The following is an 18,740-nucleotide window of genomic DNA, read 5'->3' as shown; positions in this document are numbered from 1 at the left end:
TTTTTGGTATGGCACAACCATCAGACACAATTTTCTTTTGATAAGAAGAAAAGAAAACCTCAAGTACAAATTACCATTTGTGTTTGCATTTCCCAAGGCTCATTGTCCAGAATTGTGCCTCCTCCTTCCTTCCTGCCTCCCACGCTAGTATAATTGGGATTGCAGACAGATCCTATCACTGCCAGTGGATGAGGTGGTTCACTGGGAAGTAAGAGGCTCCCACTGACAAATACTAATAGCCTTACAAACATTGCAAACTAGGGGCAGAGGCAGATTGCTAAACTGGGATTGATTTGCTGTACCAAGTTATAGGCTTCTGATTATTTATTTATTTGGTGCTGCTGGCCAGCTAATAGACATATAATCTATAATGGAAACATAGCAACCTTATGCATCCACTATGGATCAGCCTCTCTTTCTGGTTCATCACCTCACAGGCTGAGAGTAGATCCCTTTCATATTTATTCAGGAAGAGCCGCTGTCTGATTTTAGTTGGCTTAGTCCCAAATCTACTTTGAAGAGGGAGGTTTTTGCTCCCCAGATTGTTTCAAGTCCTATTAACAGAAAATTTTCTGAGATTTCTAATATCAATAAGAGATAGATGAACATAGTTCCTTTTGGTTTCTCTGGCTTCCCATTCACATCTCTTCTGATTATTTAAGAAAGCAAACTTATTTTAAATTTGTCCCTAACTCTTATAGTCTCAAATTCCATTCTAGATACAACAGAACTAAATATTTTAGGCTATGGGTACTACTTAAGGACTATGTCATGACAGATACATATATATATATATGTGTGTGTGTATGTGTGTGTGAGCATATATACACACACACAAATATATATATACATACACACATCTATATACATACACACACACAGATACATGCATGCACATTATGTGACTCTACAAGAAAACAAAAAATCTTGTCAGTAGAGATTTTTCAGCTAATACGTTGTCTAGATGTTCAGTCTTCTCTCTTCTCTGATATTCTAAAGCTGTCACATAATATTCCAATACCAAGTTACACAGTTCTCATATTCCCAGTGAACACCTTCCCAGAACAGAAAAGATGCAAACACAGTTAAAAAGAACCACAAGATTGTCAGCAAACAATGTTCCAAGATTTCTTCACCACAAATCTTTGGAATAAAACTTAGATCTTACCCTTATTCTTACATCCTAATATTAATTGCCTTTGTAAAGATTATTCAGGTTTTGGTCCATATCTCATCCCATCATTAAGGGCTAGACTTTGTATTTGCAATATAAATGGTTGCTGATAGTCACAGTTTATGCAGGGATTCTGAGCCCAAGGTGGGGGGGGGACTGTTTGGAACTTCAGTAGCTGACTGAAATTACAGATGGAAAGAAAACCCCAAGGGCTAAGTATTATGAATCAGTGTCTGTACTTCCATTATATATTTGAAAATATAAAAAGTTATTTAAATGTTTCTACACCCTAAACATGAAGTAGGAAATTAGTGAACAGTCAACAAGTCAAAAACAGTCCAAAGTAGGGCAGTGAGCTAGTTTAGTGAGTGGAAGAGTAGCAACCAAGAGTGTTACAGGCCATTTTGTTTCTCAGCACATCTTGCAGGGATGGTCCCAAATTAACTATACACAACCATTCTGAATTACTATCTCTTTACCTGCATGAGAGATAGTTTGAAAAGGCAGTCTTTGGAATAGTGCCAGCTCCAACTAGCTAAAAATAAACATTATGCATATATAGAGGAAGGTGTGTGTGTGTGTGTGTGTGTGTGTGTGCGCGCATGTGCATAAGTACAGATTTTTTTTTAATTTGACCACATCCATCAAACTATCTACAAGATCCAAGCATGAGCCTGATGCCTTCATTGTTCATTAAATAGTACAACCATTGCTTGAAGTGGACCCATGCATCTACTTGTTTTTGTTTAAATTAGTTGTTGTCCATGCTTACCAAAAAGCCAATCCTTTCATTCAACTGCATTGTGTTGGACAAGTGGGAATTACATCACCTTAATAAAATGGGAAAGGAGAATCTAGGTAGGCATTTTCTTTTTTTAGAAAAAATCATGTAGGAGACTAATATTAAAAGCAAGAGGTTCTCACTTTTCCACTCATAACTTACATGACTGAAAGTATTCTATAGATCTGCTAAACATATTTGTTTTGTGGGTGCCAGACACACATATATGTTACCACATATTTCACCAGGTAAGAGGGCTAGCAACAACAAATAACCAGAATTGCTAACCATTTTTTTGTGAGTTGCCACAAGCATGCTCCCAATGGTGCAGAAGGAAAACCTGAAGTCATGCCTGAGTGAGAGAATCCAAGACAGATATCCAGGTGTGTAAATGAGTTCTCAGAAACTTGGAGAAAAGGTTCAAGGCTTCAAATAAGCTTTCTTTCAAGTTTTCATTAGGTAATTAAATAGGAAGTCTGAACTATGGCAATATGGTGATGCCTCCAAAGATATACTGTGATCTTGCTCAGAGATTTCACTTGTCAACCATTATGCAATCATATCAGCAGTTTTCACAGTTCCTCTGTGCACATGATGTGCAATAACCAAATACCAAAATTAAAGGAACAAAACAATATGTTTCTCTCTCTTTCTCTGTATGTATATATATATATGTATATATATATGTGTGTGTGTATGTGTATGTATATATACATATATACATATATACATACATACATACATTATATATATACATTATATATATATATATATATCCCCTTGACAAAGTCCATAATAGCTGAAGCAAGAAAAGTGGTAGGTGTATCCTAGGATCGCTGCAGAGTGTACTGCCAATTAAGGCCATTGGTATTGACTTAAACAGATCTTGACAGCTCATTTCTTTGAAAAAAGAAAACGGAACAGATCAAGAAGTTTTTGAGGAATCTTGATGAATCATTGTATGTAAGGGTACCTTAAAACAAAATCGGCAGAAAGGAACCAACACAGTAACGTTTTGGCTACCAAACTGGAATTTGGTTTTTCTAGGTCATTAGTTTTCCTTCCAAAATTATCTCAAAATAAAAGTTAGTGCTACAAATATGCAAGTCCAAAATTAGTTTCCCCCTCCCCAGTTAAGTTGCACCAAGAAGCGAGTTACATATATGCTGCTTCTATGCTGTTCACCTGCAAGGAATCCTCTTCCATCTGTTTTGATTTCCATTGGCAATAAACAGGAGCAAAGTTTTTCAAGTTCTCAAGTGCAATAAGCAACTGTGTCTTAAAGACTTCCCCTGCATCCCTTTTTCTAATCACATGTCTTCTGCCTTTCAGGTAGGCAAAGCATTGGAAACAGAAGAATGTACTGCTGAAAGCATGACAGCATTTAGTGCATATTGTATGTTTAGAAGTTTACATGTGATCATATTCTCTTCTTCTGGAAGGTGGCAAGAGACAGGCAATTGGGTTCCACCCTTCTCCCCATGACGCTACGGTCTAACTGCATCCGGGTCACATTGTATGTTCCCTATCATTTAGATGTGCCTCTTCATATGGAGGGCAAGGTGATCAGACCTTGAAAAACACCTGCAAAGTAAATACAAAAATAAAATCAGTATCAAAGACAATTTTATATTTTGGATTTCACTTCTCACTGTGTACAGTTTTTAATCAGCTAGAAAACTCTCTGCTTACTCCTGCATAATAAAACTGCAGAAATTGTAAAGCACCTGATAAACATGGTATGAGTAATAAATGAATACAAATTTAGCTGGCAATTTCAATTCTATTACATCCATTTCAGAATCTATCTTTTAGCTCTCATGGTCATGGAAGAATCCTTAAGAAGAAAAATGGGTGAGACCATTTTATAATTTTGAAATGTGTATAGATCACTGTCTCCAGTGTAATTGCTCCATGATAACTTTAGTCAGTGGCTTATAATTGAAAAAGATGGCTGGAAAGAAATGCCCATCTAATCATATTCTAGCCAGAAGAAAGCACGATAATCATTGAGGGGAAAAAAGACACAAACTTGGTCCCATATATGGAGAAGCCATTCTCAAACAATATGTAGTATTTTAAAGGTCCATTGTGTGATGATGATTTACAGACAGCTCCTACTCCAAAAAAATTGAGCCACTGAAATATTTTAAACAGTCTTCTATCAAGAGCAAAGCACTCAGAAATATGTATATGAATTCATAGTTCAAGCTGATATCACTCTTAAGAGCTTCATGTCACCAAGGATGAAATTATTTGGGCTGCAGAAATCCATATGGTCACTAAATAGAAAAGAGAGAGATGGAAAACTATAACTCTTTGTTGTCATTTAGCAGTCATCTGGATTTTGGCAGCCCAGCTATGGTAGTTCTATACAAAAGAACTATGATGATTTATGTGCTCAGCACAAACTTCGCCCCAATAACTGCTTTTTTCATTCCATGTCCTCCTGACGTTGTTTAAGTCTTAATCCATATCTGAGGCAACTTAAAGTCATCCTCAGTTGTTCCAGCTTTAAAAGAATGTTTTTACTCTTCTCTCAATAGAGAATGTACAATCTGGCACACTTCACTGACCATTTGACAGCCAACATGGTTGGTAGCTGGGATCAACCCTGCCCCTTTTAACACGGCCCTCCATTCTGGTTTCTTGGCACTGTGGTTTAACTTTGGGACAGATGGGGCATCTGACTTCCATCTTGTTAATACCTGGCTTGCGCTTTCCAATAGTGCTCATCAGATTTTAGGTGGACTCTTTATACAAACTTGTTTCATGCTTCTTCTGAAAAGAGCAACAAACTTATTTTTAAACACACATTTCATACTCTTCTGAAAGAACGCCAGTCCTTTATTGCACAGAAGATAGGAAAGAGTACTAGGTATTATCAGATGTGTATTAGTTCTGTCTCCATTGGGTGCATTACTGGTTTTCATTTATGCTCTCCAGAGAATTTTGTGTAATCATATTTTTTACCATTTTTTTAATTATCTCTGATGACTTATGCAAGAGTTCTACAACTATTATACTATTCAGGCAAAGCTCCCAGGATCAGTTTTATGAAGCCATACTTTCCACCTCTTTTTTGTCATGTCATGTTTGATTTAGTGGGAATGTGATTTTCTTTACTCAATTTTGGCTTTGGCAGCTCCTGGTGTCACAGTGATGGCTGTTGTTATTATCTGCATGGCAAATATAATTGAATAGATCTGCATGGCTGCTCTAAACACTTGTTCTCCTTGGCTCTTTAGGGCTACTTTCAGATATTACCAAGCCAGGTCAGAACTGACTCCTTGGTCCCTTGTAGCAATGATCAGGATTTGCTATCAATCATTCCCTTTCACTTCATCCTGAAACATATCCAACCCCATTTGCCTTTTTCCTATTTTATGAAAAAAAAAAAAATCTTATACCCATTCCTTTATGATAGCGCTCATAAAGATACTGACAGACAAGGAAGAGGCGAGAGAAGAATTGGAAGGAATATGGAGACAGCTTCCTTATTTTCCACACTGCTCGAATGCATGCCATTTGTTTGGTCGAGTAATTTCGCAGATTTACATTTACCTAAAATGTATCCCAGAGCTGCCTACATTCACCACAAACAAGAGGTGGTATCCAGCAGGTTCTGACCAGTTCTGGAGAACCGGTAGCGGAAAGTTTGAGTAGTTTGGAGAACCGGCAAATACCACCTCTGACTGGAGATTTTACAGCATCCTTCCCCTGCCACGCTCACCAAACCACTCCCACAGAACCAGTAGCAAGAAAATTTGAATCCCACCATTGCCACAAACCACTCCATTTTGAGGAGAATGAGAGGGGGTTGTTTTCCCATGAGCAAGTAATGTTTGGTGGAAGTGAAGCCAGGGGAATCTTCCAACCCATTTCCTTATTTCGGCTTGCTCTATGTAAATAATGGCAGTGCCGCTCATCAATCTTGTTATTGTGGCAGAATGAAGTTTGGCAATGTGGTCAGCACATTTTTATGCTGGCATACATTTTTGCCAGCTGAAAGATGAATGGCTAGTGCTTCAAACACAGTTATGAGGAAAAGCTTGTCCATTATTGGTTGGTTCTCATAAAGATAGTGTCTGATTGTAGAAAGGATAGGAGGCTATAACAGTCACACCAAATTGACTACACAAACCAAAAAATTTTACCTTCTCTACCAGTGAATCCAAAACAAAGGAATTAGCTAGGACTTGGTCATGATATTTAGTCATGACACAAATGATTTAGAATGCTTATGCAAAAAAAAAAAAAAAAAAAAAAAGTCAAAGCACAGTGAAATGAAGAGTTAGTATGAACAGCCAAGTATTCATTACAGTTAAATTTAATTTTTTTAAAAAGCATCTTTAATTTTCAATAATAATGTCTATTTACAATTTCTAAAAAACAAACCTGATTGTGAGCTGTATGCATATTTCTATTTGCTAAAATATTGTATTTCATTCAGGAGCAAGATAGGATATAAAGTGCTCTCCCCTCCTATTTCCCGCCCCACAACAACCTTATGAGGTAGGAGGGAGTGAGGGAATGAGTGGTTCAAAGTCATCCAAGTCAACCAGCCCTGCAGGTTGTTCTGAGGACCAGCTGGGGGAGTTCCATACTGGAAGTGGCTGCAGGACTGATGGCAGAGTCCACCTCACTTCCCCTTACTCTCTGCTCTCCATCCATCCATTTTTTGTTATCAGATTGATGTATTCTTGGGTTCTTTTTCACTATTTATTTTATTGTTCTATTATTTTACTTCTGTTTTGTTTACACTCTTTACATTTCTTCCTTTTTTATTGTTGTAAACTGCCTAGAGTAGTCCCAGTGAGATAGGCAGCAAATAAATTTAACCAACCAAGCAACTAATAAATTCAATAATCTTTTGTGACTGAAGGAGGATCAGAATCTGACTCATTCCATGCCTAATCCAAATTTAACAGCTATATTAAACTGACTTTCTATATGCTGGATATAACATACAGGTAGTCCTCAACTTACAACCACAATTGAACCAAAAATTTCGGTGGCTAAGTGAGACAGTTGTTAAGTGAATTTTGCTCCATTTTATGAACTTTCTTACCACAGTTGTTAAGTGAATTACTGCAGTTGTTCAATCAGTAACATAGTTGTTAAGTGAATCTGGCTTCCTCATTAAGTTTAATTGTCAGAAGGTCGCAAAAGGGGATTACGTGACCCCAGGACACTGCAACGGTCACAAATATGAACCAGCTGCCAAGCATTTGAATTTTGATCACGTGGCCATGGGGATGCTATAATGGTCATTAGTGTGAAAAATGGTCATAAGTCTTTTTAGTTCAGTGCCGTTGTAACCCTGAATGGGCACTAAATGAATTATGTAAATTGAGAACTACTTGTAATTTTTATTGAAAAGATGTAACTGCTACTGTAAGTACATAAATCTTGCTCCTCACACTTGAATTTTACTGGAAGAAGGAAAGAAACAGGGCAAGGCACTAAGTCCTAGTATCACAGAAGAAGATGCCTCACAGTTCTGAACAAGTGCATTGTAACTCCCATTAGAAGTTCTGAAGGTCCAGGCTGAGATACCGTAGCATCACTGCTGTTATACAGAAAAGTTAAATGTCAGAGACACACATGGTCTCTTGTTACTCCAATTTTAAGAATTGGGATTGATTAGTACAACTTATTTAAAGGCTAGGAGCTTAAAAAGTCTCTGGGAACAGCAAGAAATTGGAATCATTTCCATGGCAGATCAACTTTTTATATTGGTGTTTTGATTCCAAGCCGTGTTGGTCTGCTTGAAAACCTCCACTCTTCACTTGGACCTTACAATATTTTCTGCTCTGACTTACAGAATTTTGGCCGATTGTACAGAACTTGGAACATCCTGAACTTTGGGCATGTCTGGGGCTAAGACTCTTTGATTCCTTGTGAGTGCCCATACAATTCTGATCTTGAACTGTTAATGATTTTGCTATTAGCATGCCTTGACAATCAATCAATCAATCAGAATAGAACTGGAAGGGACCTCAGATGTCTTCTAGTCCAACCCCCTGCTCAAGCTATTTCAGATAGGCGGCTGTCCAGTCTTTTCTTAAAAACCTCCAGTGATGAAGCACCTATAACTTCTGAAGACAAGCTGTTCCACTGGTTAATTATCCTCACTGCTAGAAAGTTTCTCCTTAATTCCAGGTTGCTTCTCTCCTTGATTCGTTTCCATTCATTGTTTCTTATCTTGTGATGCTTTAGAAAATATGTTGATCCCCTCTTCTTTGTGGTAGTCCCTGATATACTGGAATACTGGTACCATGGCACCCCTAATCCTTCTTTTCTCTAGACTGGCCACACTCAATTCCTGCCACCATTCTTCACATATTTTTGTCTCCAGGCCCTTAATCACCTTAGTTGCTCTTCTTTGCACTTTTTCTAAAGTCTCAAAAAAATTTTTTTCTAATGTGGTTGCAGTATTTCAGGTGTGGTCTTACTAAGGATTTATTAAGTGGTGCTAATACTTCACATAATTTTGATTCTATGCCTCTGTTTATACAACCAAGGATTGTATTAGCTTTTATAGCTGCTGCCACAGACTGCTGGCTCATATTTAAGTGATTGTCCACTAGGACTCCAAGATCCCTCTCACAGTTACTTTTTTGAGCTAGGTTTTGCCTAATCTGTTGTTGTACCTTTGTCCTGCCTAGGTGTAAAACCTTGCTTTTCTCCACATTAAATTTCATATTGTTGGGTAGGGCCCATTGTTCAAGTCTCTCAAGTCTTCTGGGGTCTTGGCTATTCCTGCCAGCTTAGTGTTATCTGCAAATTTGATGATTTCCCCTTCTATTCCCTCATTTAAGTCATTTATGAAGATATTGAAGAGTATTGGACCTAAAACGGAACCCCACTCCTTACTTCCCCCCATGTAGATGTGGTGCCATTAAGGTACAATTTCAGTGATGGGATTCAAATTTTTTTACTACTGTGGGCGTGGCTTGGTGGGCATGGCAGGGGAAGGATACTGCAAAATCTCCATTCCCTCCCCACTTCTGGGGGAAGGTTACTGCAAAATCCCATTCCCCCCACCCCACCCCACTAATCTGCTTTCCAGCTCCATTCTCCTGTACAGGGAAACAAAAGAAGACCCAGCCAATCAGCTGGGACTCAGGAGGCAGAGAATAGATGGGGGTGGGGCCAGTCAGAGGTGGTATTTGCCGGTTCTCTGAACTACTCACAATTTCTGCTACCGGTTCTCCAGGACTGTCAGAACCTGCTGAATACTCCTCTGTACGGTTTGTCAACCAGTTACAAATATATCTGGTGGTTATGCTGTCTATCCCACATTTTTCTAGTTTACAAAAAAATATATGAGTATTCATGCACAAATTCCCCTCTCCCATAGATTAAGTTTTGTATCCAAGACCTCTACCATGAAAGAAAAAGAAGCAGTCTGCTTGACTATGCTGCACTGTATATATGCAGCCATGATCACAAATTGCCATCAAGCTTTTTCAGAATCCCCAGAATAAAGTGTACTAGAAGAAAACAAAAGATTAATGAAGACTTTTTATAAACTAACTAGAAATTAAATATATAAATAAATCCCTGCAAAACAGTAGAAAATTATCCAGAAAATCAACTAGCAGATCTAGATCAATCAACTGCCCATATCTGAATGTGTAGCCTTATTGGTAAGAGGAAAACCACCAAGCTTAAGAGCTAGTTTACCTTTATACTGAGTGCTAGCTCAGAAAATGGCTCAGATGTTGCAACAATATTTATAGAGCCTCCGGACTGTCCTTTGCTGATAAAATTGTACTATTGCAATTCTATTTTAATCTTATTATATTTTCTTGTAGACTTTCCTCTCTTGTTTTATCCACACAATTCTGAAAGATGGATTGGATTCAAGTAAATGCCCTAAGCTTGCATTTACCAGGTGCCTCCACTGGGGTTTGGATGGCATAAGAGATAGCAGACACGGTGAGCTGCAAAACAGTTGTGACAGTTAACAGCAGCACTAGCAATTGTAGTGGTAACATTTTAAATAGCTGATATAGCAATAGCATTTAGATTTATATACTACTTTATAGTGCTTTACAGCCCTCTCAAAGCGGTTTTACAGAGTCAGCATATTGCCCCCAACAATCTGGGTCCTCATTTTACCCACCTCGGAAGGATGGAAGGCTGAGTCAACCTTGAACCTGGTGGGCTTCGATCTGCCAAATTGCAGTAGGAGTAGCTTGCAGTACTGCACTCTAACCACTGTGCCACTGAGGCTCATATGCTGTTGACTTGACAAATATGTTGCATGTATCTAACAATAGTGTTGTGATCTAGTAAGTAATGCCGCAAATAAATAAGCATACCCCGATAAAGAGCAACTATTCTATCAGTAGCAATTACAAGTTAATATATGCAGTCTGCAACAGCTGTTACAATGCAGGGATGAAATATACCATACAGAGGTGGTATTTAGCAGGTTCTAACCAGTTCTGGAGAACCGGTAGCTGAAATTTTGAGTAGTTTGGAGAGCCGGTAAATGCCACCTCTGTTTGGACCCACCACTATCTATTCGCTGCCTCCCAAGTCCCAGCCGATCGGAGTCCCAGCTGATCGGCTGGGTCTTCTTTTGTTGCCCTGCACAGAAGAACAGAGCTGGAAAGGAAGTTAGTGGGGTGGGGAGGGAATGGGGATTTTGCAGCAATCTTCCCCCAGGGAGGGAATGGAGTTTTTACAATATCCTTCCCCTGCCATGCCCACCCAGCCACATCCACAGATCCGGTAGTAAAAAAAAAAAAAATGAATCCCACCACTGATACCATCACACCAAAGCAACACTGGTTTCGAAGGCAATGGGAAACCACTGAGCTATGAAAAATCACCATGGTTGAAAACAAGTATATGAACATGAAAGGACAAAGTAGCGTTGTGGTCACAAACCTCTATTCGGAGGCAGCATTCAAGAAGAAGAAAAGAATGTGTCAGGTTTGGAGCTAGGATTCCCCAGAAAACATGTGGAATTTAATTAACATCACTATACTCCACTAAAAAAGGAAGGAAGATTCTGATCTAGAAAATGAAATGAAAAAGAGAGCAAAAAATGGAATGAAGAAATCTTGAGAATAATTGCCTAGCTCGTTCTAAAGCAATTGAAAATATAAGAAGACAAAGTCACTCTCTTACCATATATTTTGGAAACTAGCCTAGTCCATTAAAATGGAATGTATGTCAGTGGGGGAGAAGGAAAGGACCAATCAGAATCAACTTTCTCTTATCCTCATATCAGTCTATGTGTCTCTGACACTACAATCTAAAAGGACCACTATCCTAAGAGGAAATGTAAGGTATTTTGAATGGCAAAATGTGACATATATCCATATCAAGTTTTCAAATATAAATGTATTATAAATATCCACATAACACAAAATATTCTTCTTTAATAATACAGTTGAAATCTTGGGGATGCAGAATTAGTGTGGTTTTCCCATACTAGTTACTGTAGAATACAGATATCAGTATTATCAACAAATCAATTAACACTGTGATAAAGTAACACTGCACGGATTGATTGTAGCAATGAAAAGGTTGGGGTGAACTGAATTCTTATAATGAGTCTAGATTCCTCTTAAGAATAAAGATTAACAAAAAAGTTCCAGTTCAAGAATACAATTTTCTGGATGTTTCAATTTAGTATTATTTCCACCAACATCAATGAAATGGCAATTGTCTGAGTATTCTTCCATTGCTCCTAAAGCAGAGAAAGAAAGTATTTCTTTAGTTAACCAAATTAAGCAAAGCTTAATTTTTGTTAAGTTTGTTATGGGAAAACTAAGTATAGTCAAGAATCCAGAGATAAAAAGTAAAGAAAAGCAGTGCAAGCAGATAACAGCAGGAGGAGGACAATTAATTGGTAATGCAAAAGACCTCAGAAGAGAGATGTGAAAAAAGATCAGATTTCTTTCCTGTTAAGAAGCAGGAGACTGGTTCTCTCAAATGCATGGGTTTTGGCAATCTCATGTGCTTAGGAGGGAAATAGAGGTTTGATTGTATTATAAACATTTTCTTATTATAGCAATGGACTTCAGGCTGTATGAAAATGGATGGATAATTTTCTAAAATCTGCCCAGAAAGCTACATTTATAAATAGGATTTTAAAGCATGTCAAAGCCAGATGTAGCTATATTATTTGATTAGTCCCTCAATAGGACCTTGGTTTTAGACTGGGCATAGTCAGTATTTCCAATTAGGTAGTCTACAGTTTTTCCCCGCAAAGACAGACCTATTATGTTTTTATTACCCAAAATTTATTAAAGGTTTTATTTTATCAGCAATATGCCAGGATAATTAAAGTAAACAATGAAGTAAGTTTTCAATTTTAGATTTCAAAAATATCAAGGACTTTAATAACTTCTTGCATAACCTCTTACTTACATATGTGAGTTCATAAAGCTAAATAATAAGTGTACAGTTGTATATTCATATAATATTAATGTGTGAGATTTATATCCTGCCTTTTATTCAGCTATTATATAGCTTTCTCACCTCTCCCTACAAATAACCAATGAAACATGTTGGGCTGTGAAGGAGTAACTGACCCAAAGTCACTCTGTGACCATCTGTGCTTCACTGCTCTAGATTAAGAAAAAGTGTGTGTGTGTGTGTGTGTGTGTGTCTGTGTGCATCACATGGAGAGAAATTCATAATTATCTTCATCCCACAGGTAATGAAACAGTTTTGGGTTTTGCTTTTGTATTTTATTATTTTATTTATTTCTCATTTTGCTTTATACTTCATACTGGAGTTAATTGTTAAATCAAGAACATTTTACACTTTTCTTTTTATTTATTACAGCATTTCCTATTACTGCTTTGATCAAAATCTGTGTCCTTGTTAACTTATTCATAATTTTATTTTTGTGGTTGTAACTGTATAATTAGCAGTTGTTATTTAGTCCTTTGAAGCTTTGCATATCCACACTTGCTACACTGAAACAAGATTTCAGTATAAGCAGAAAAGGTTCTCCTTGGATCTGTGTTTTTTGACTACAACGACAGATGGACTTTTGCACATATTCACAATTTTTTTTTAGTTTTACTATGCATGATTTGAAATATGCAACTGCAAGGCAGAAGTGGATAATAAGGCTGACCTATACTTTGAATTCTTAATATTTCAAGATGCAACCATTTTAAATATGGCTTTTTATTTCTTTTGGTGCTTTTGATTAAAAATACAAATCAAAACATCTGCCATTTTATGTATCTGATTTGGAGGCTGATAATTTACTTTAAGACTTTACTTTAAGCATTTGTTAATATGTTTTACCCCGGTTTTTCAGTTTTTCACCTTAGCGAAAAAGTAGACAATCTTTGGGACTAACGGACATATTTTGAAAGCATGTTATAGATGAACCTTATTAGACAAATATAAAATGGCTGACATTAGGCAGCCTTCACAGAGACACACAGGGATAAAAACATCCATTTTTCTGTGATAGTATTGTGGAAGGTTGTTTTAAACACCACCACCTCTTGTCACAGGTCACTCTCAGGAAGCCAGCATTTTGTTTTGCTATTCATGTTTTTCTTTTCAGATAATTAAGGAATTTTGAAAAGGCGACAGTGGGGAGGGGGTAGAATATGATGCAACATCCCTGGATACTGCACTGCCTGTTCTTGCTTAAATTCATTCCATCCAGTTTGCACATCCATCTATTTGCAACATTTCCAATGTTTCTATAAATACTGTAAGGATTTCTCTGAATTTTTTCCCCAATATCTGCATTTTTTCTATAATTGTATTTTTCCTAATACATATAATTCAAATAGCTGTTCTTCATTTAATAGATCTATTCCATAAAAATACATTTATACACATTCCCTATTTTATTAAATTTGCTGTATATTTGTATATATAAGGGAAATGGGAGGTTTAAAAGTAGGATAAACAAACAAACAAGCAAACAAAATTGCTTGTGCAAAAAATTTGGCATTACATAATTTTGAGGCAAATGCCAAACTGTACTTAGTTCACATTCTGATGCCGGAAATGTACATTCTATATATTTTAAATTCTTCCTATTTTTAATTTTTTCCTATCCTCCTTTCTATCTCATCTTACAAGTTATAATAAACATAGCCAAACTATGTTTGTTGCTCAAAAATCTGATATATATCTATATCTATATCTATATCTATATCTATATCTATATCTATATCTATATCTATATCTATATCTATATCTATCTATCTATCTATCTATCTATCTATCTATCTATCTATCTATCTATCTATCTATCTATCCATCCATCCATCCATCCATCCATCCATCCATCCATCCATCCATCCATCCATCCTTGAACTAATTTTTATAACAGTTATATGGATAAATGGAGTAGCATATTCTCCACATTTGGCTCTTCCCTACACACTCTGCTGCTTCAGAAAAGCACTGCAATACTTTGACAGGCTGCTTTTCATAGTGGAAGCCAACCATATGGCAAGTGTTTAATTTTTCTCACCATATGCATTAATGCCTTCCCTATATTTCTTCCCAGAGGAATGAAGGAGGTACTCATGTTTTGTTTTAATCCTGTTACTAATTGTATAGTGTAGAGGTTCTCAACCTGTGGTCCGCAGCCTCCTGGGGGCCCATAGTCATAGGGGTCCCTGAAGGCTTGAAGTCATGTTATGATTTAAATCTTGAGTTATGTCTTGGGGGTCCATGGCCATGGTCAGTGGCCACAAAAGGTATTTAAAAGGAGTCTGTGGCGAGGACGTCCGGTTTGGGCTTCTTCGGCGATGGACCGAAATCCGCGATCGTGCGCAGTTTCAATCCATGCTCGCCTTTGGATTCAAGGCTGAAGCCACCCCGTAGAGGTGGCGAAGAGGGGGGAGACCACTAGCTGAGTAGAGGGGAGCCGCATCCTTCCTCCTCAGCTGGCCATTACTCCCTTTCCGAAAGGCGGTTGCAGCGGTGGTCAGAAATGGCCACCTCAAAGAAGAACCCAACTGGACAAGATTGAGCAGGAGGAAGGCAAAAGTAAGAGCTTGACAGACCGGGCTAAGCAGAGGCAACATCTAAGCAAGATACCCTGGATTTAAAAGTATTAAGAGTCTTATTCCTAAAAGAAGATTTTTAAAGTGGTGAAGAAGAGAGAAAAGGAGTGAAAAAATCCTTTTTTTTATTTCTCATATTGACAGTTACAATCGTCTTTGAATGTTAAAAGGAAGAAATCTAAGTAAGAAATTTGTAATAATTTACTTTGATACTAACAGGCAATTTTAAGCTGAAATCAAAATGTCAGAAGGAAAATAAAGACTTTCTGGATACTCTAAAGCCCTTAAAAGGAGAAGAGTGGAGGAAAAAGGGTGGAACTTGAAAAGAACAGAGAGTCCACCTGGAAATAAAAGGGATTAACAGTGAAACTTTAAAAAGACTTCCAAAGGTTACATTGTAACTGAAACTTCATTAAAAGATAACAGAACCCCCTGCAAGGAAAAGTTGAAGAAAGAAGCAAGAAGAAACAGCTTTGGATTACTTGATGATTTTTAGAATTTTGGGTGTTGGATTTTTAATTAAAGTCAATCGGGTGGTTGTTTAAAAGTGTTTAAAATGGCAGTACTCCTTGAGGAATTAAAAATGGAACTTTAAAAAATGAAAGAAGAGGCACAAGAGGAAGGAGGATCTTTTAGCTTCGTATTTCAATTCTTAGAAATGGAGATTTTGAACTATGAAAAACAACAAGAAATGCTTGGAGAGCAAGAAGAAGGGCTGGACAAAGAAGAAGCCATCTTTAATGATCAAATAATGCAATGGAAAATGGAAAAAAGGGGGGAAAGGAGTTAAAAACTTAAGATTTGAGGGAACAACTAAAAAAAAGAATAGTTTGAAAAATAAACACAACAGTAAGGAGAAGCAGAAAAGAGAATTACAGAAGGGAGAATTAGAGAGAGGGGGGACAAAAGGGGGATGAGAAAAAGGGAGGAAAGATAAAAAGGAAAAGAAGTTATAAGGGACAAAAACAGGAAATAAAGAAATGGGAAACGTACAAGGATCAAAGGTATTAGCTTATTTAGAAGACATAGTGATAATGGTTAAATCAAATTAAAAGTTAGAATTCTGCAAGGGTACAAAAGATAGTGTTGTTATAGTAGAAATAGTAATGAGCTAGAAATGAAACAGGTGATTAAATTACAAGATAAAACTGGTATTGTTTTGTAATGGTATGCTTACTAATAATTAAATGTAATAATGAGAGAAAGGGAATAAAGGTAAAAGAAACTGAAATAAGAAGGAATGGAAATATTTTAATTGTTCTTAAAGACTTATAAAATACAATTGAAAAGAAATGTCAAAGATTTATAATGAAATCAATACCAGTTGTTAGAATGAATTTGAATAGAATAACTATTTTGTTTACTATTTTTATATATATATAATTTCTATTTTTTAGAATCTTGTATTTCTAAGGGAAAGTACCAAGCAGAATTCGGTTGATGAGAGTTATATGATATAAAATAGACATTAGAAACTGAATGTTATAATTGTATAATGTATAAATTAAATGTTTAATGAGATTTGAAATGACAATAATTATAAGATTCAAAGGTGACACTCTGTTTGGCAATTACAGGGGGAATCTTGCTTTTTAATGCCTGGAAGGGGAGGGAAGTATCTTTTTCCCTCTCTCTTTCAGGATGATGATAGAAGAGAATATATGAAATTGTAAACAGGACAGACAAAAGTACAAGTATAATGAATAGAAAGATATAGAAATTTAGGAAAAGAAATGTAATTGAATTAGAAAGAAATGAGATAATTATAAAATAACATTAAGGAAAGTAAGGGAAGAGAAAAATTATTGAGAAATTGAAAAAATTGTGATAAGATATGAAACTGAATATATAAGATGAATATGTAATTGAGATTTTGTCTGTATGGAGATGTGATAACCTGGAATCATGCTGTTCTCAAAAAAATATGTTTTATTTGTTATTATGTTTTGTAAAAACCCAATGAAACTTTTACAAAAAAAAGGAGTCTGTGGTGAAGAAAAGGTTGAGAACCATTGCTATATTGCCTATAAAAAAAGAGAGATTGCACCAAGAAAACTAACTATTTATTATAGCTGTCCAACTCTAAGGGATTCTGGGTGGTATACAACACCCCCACCCATCCATAAAAACAGATAAAACATAAAACCACACAAACAGCCTATAGTAAAATTATCCAAAAACAATACAAATCAAAAACAAAACAGATCTTCTGCGTAGCTCAACAAACAACAATAATGCACCCATCCCAAGCCTGGGACCAAAGCTAGGTTATAAGTGCTTTCCAGAACCCCAGGAGAGATGGCATAGTCCTTATCTCTGAGGGTAAAGCTGTTCCAGAGCGTGGGGGCAATGACAGAGAGGGCATGCTTCCTTAGTTCCATAAGATGACAACACTTTATAGTGGGGACCTAGGCTCACCCACTCTGCCCAAATGTAACTAGACAGACAGAAAGGATAGGAGATAATCTGGCCTTCAGGTATCCAGGCCCTTTGCCATACAATGCTTTGCAGGAAATAAACAGCACCCTGAATTACATCTGGAAGCTGAATGACAACCAATACAGCTTGTACAGCATTGGTGATCCATTGGCATGTTGACAGATGCCTATTACTGTTTACGCTACTGCATTTTAAAACAACTATAGCTACCAGCTGGTCTTCAAAAGCAGCTCCATGTATGGTATATTGCAATAACCAGTTGTGAGGTGATCAGAGTATGAGTTACAGACTGAAGGGTGCAACTGGTGCCCCAGATGAATCTGGGCATAGCTGTCACCTGCTCTTTGAGCAATAGCTGTGAATCCAGGAGTTGCAGCATATATTATCTTTTCTTTAGAATCTGTGCAGAGAAGTGCATAAAAGGACAAACTAACTGTACATTTGAAATAAAAAGTCAATATGTTTTCACAAAAATAAGGCAGGTGCTGTATTTAAATAATAATAATGATATCAAAAGACAGAGACAGCACAATAAAAGAGAAATAACTGGAGAAAATAACAAAATACAAAGACCTGTAATTTAGAAGTATAATAACTGTGGCAAAAGAAACCAAAGATATGAAAATAGTACTAATGGTAAAAGATACCTTGGGTGCAATCCCAAAACATCTGGAGCACTACTTGAATACTATCAGGATTGACAAATTCACGGTGAATTGCAAAAGACAGCTTTACTTGGATCAGCTTATATCTTGCCTCAATATCTTTTTAACACTGTCAAACAACATCTGCATATAGGTCTTTGGAAAGAACTCGATAATTGGGTAAAAATGCCAAATCCAACCTAATCGTCTGGCTGACTGTGGGACCAATCATCATCATAATATCTTAATTGCTTTGATAGCACTTCTTGAATTAAGAAGTGGGATAAAATGTGAGAGAAAATAGTAACTATTACCTGTCACAATGGCTGCACTTAAAGGGCTTTGCTCCCGTGTGCTTCCTGTAATGCCGTGTGAGTTCATCACTTCGTGCAAAACGCCACTCACATCCTTCCCAGGAACACTTGTAAGGCTTCTCACCTGCAGAGGAGATTACAGAAGGTTAATGTTGAAAGCAAAATTTGCAAAAGGCACATTTCCCATTCATACTAAAATTCCATAAGCCATTGAAAGCACTGGCAGGATGTAATGGCTACTGTTTGAACAGCTGACATTATTCAAGAACAGCTGACATTATTCTGTCATGAACCTGCAAATGATTATAATCACTTTCTGTGCAAAGGTAAACTGAACTTGCAATGCTATATTCTAAACCAGGT

The 18,740-nt window shown here is 36.8% G+C and overlaps 1 protein-coding gene across 1 annotated transcript in view; it reads right to left on the bottom strand.

Annotated features, from left to right (window-relative positions):
• Window positions 1-2,718: 2,718 nt before the first annotated feature.
• The window catches only part of KLF7 (KLF transcription factor 7), a 69,781-nt gene continuing 53,759 nt past the window's right edge, over window positions 2,719-18,740 (bottom strand). The window contains exons 3-4 of the mRNA XM_026673189.2: window positions 18,378-18,501; window positions 2,719-3,539 (exon numbers count right to left, since the gene is read on the bottom strand). Coding sequence (XP_026528974.1) covers window positions 3,488-3,539; window positions 18,378-18,501 — 176 coding nt within the window. The 3' untranslated portion in view covers window positions 2,719-3,487. The remainder of the gene's footprint in view (window positions 3,540-18,377; window positions 18,502-18,740) is intronic.

This window comes from Notechis scutatus, chromosome 1, assembly GCF_049901735.1.
Source record: "Notechis scutatus isolate UNSWTSFEM ecotype Mainland chromosome 1, rNotScu1.2, whole genome shotgun sequence".
Classification (NCBI taxonomy): Eukaryota; Metazoa; Chordata; class Lepidosauria; order Squamata; family Elapidae; genus Notechis; species Notechis scutatus.
The sequence above is the reverse complement of the archived record's forward strand: the minus strand, read 5'-3'. Positions and strand labels throughout refer to the sequence as shown.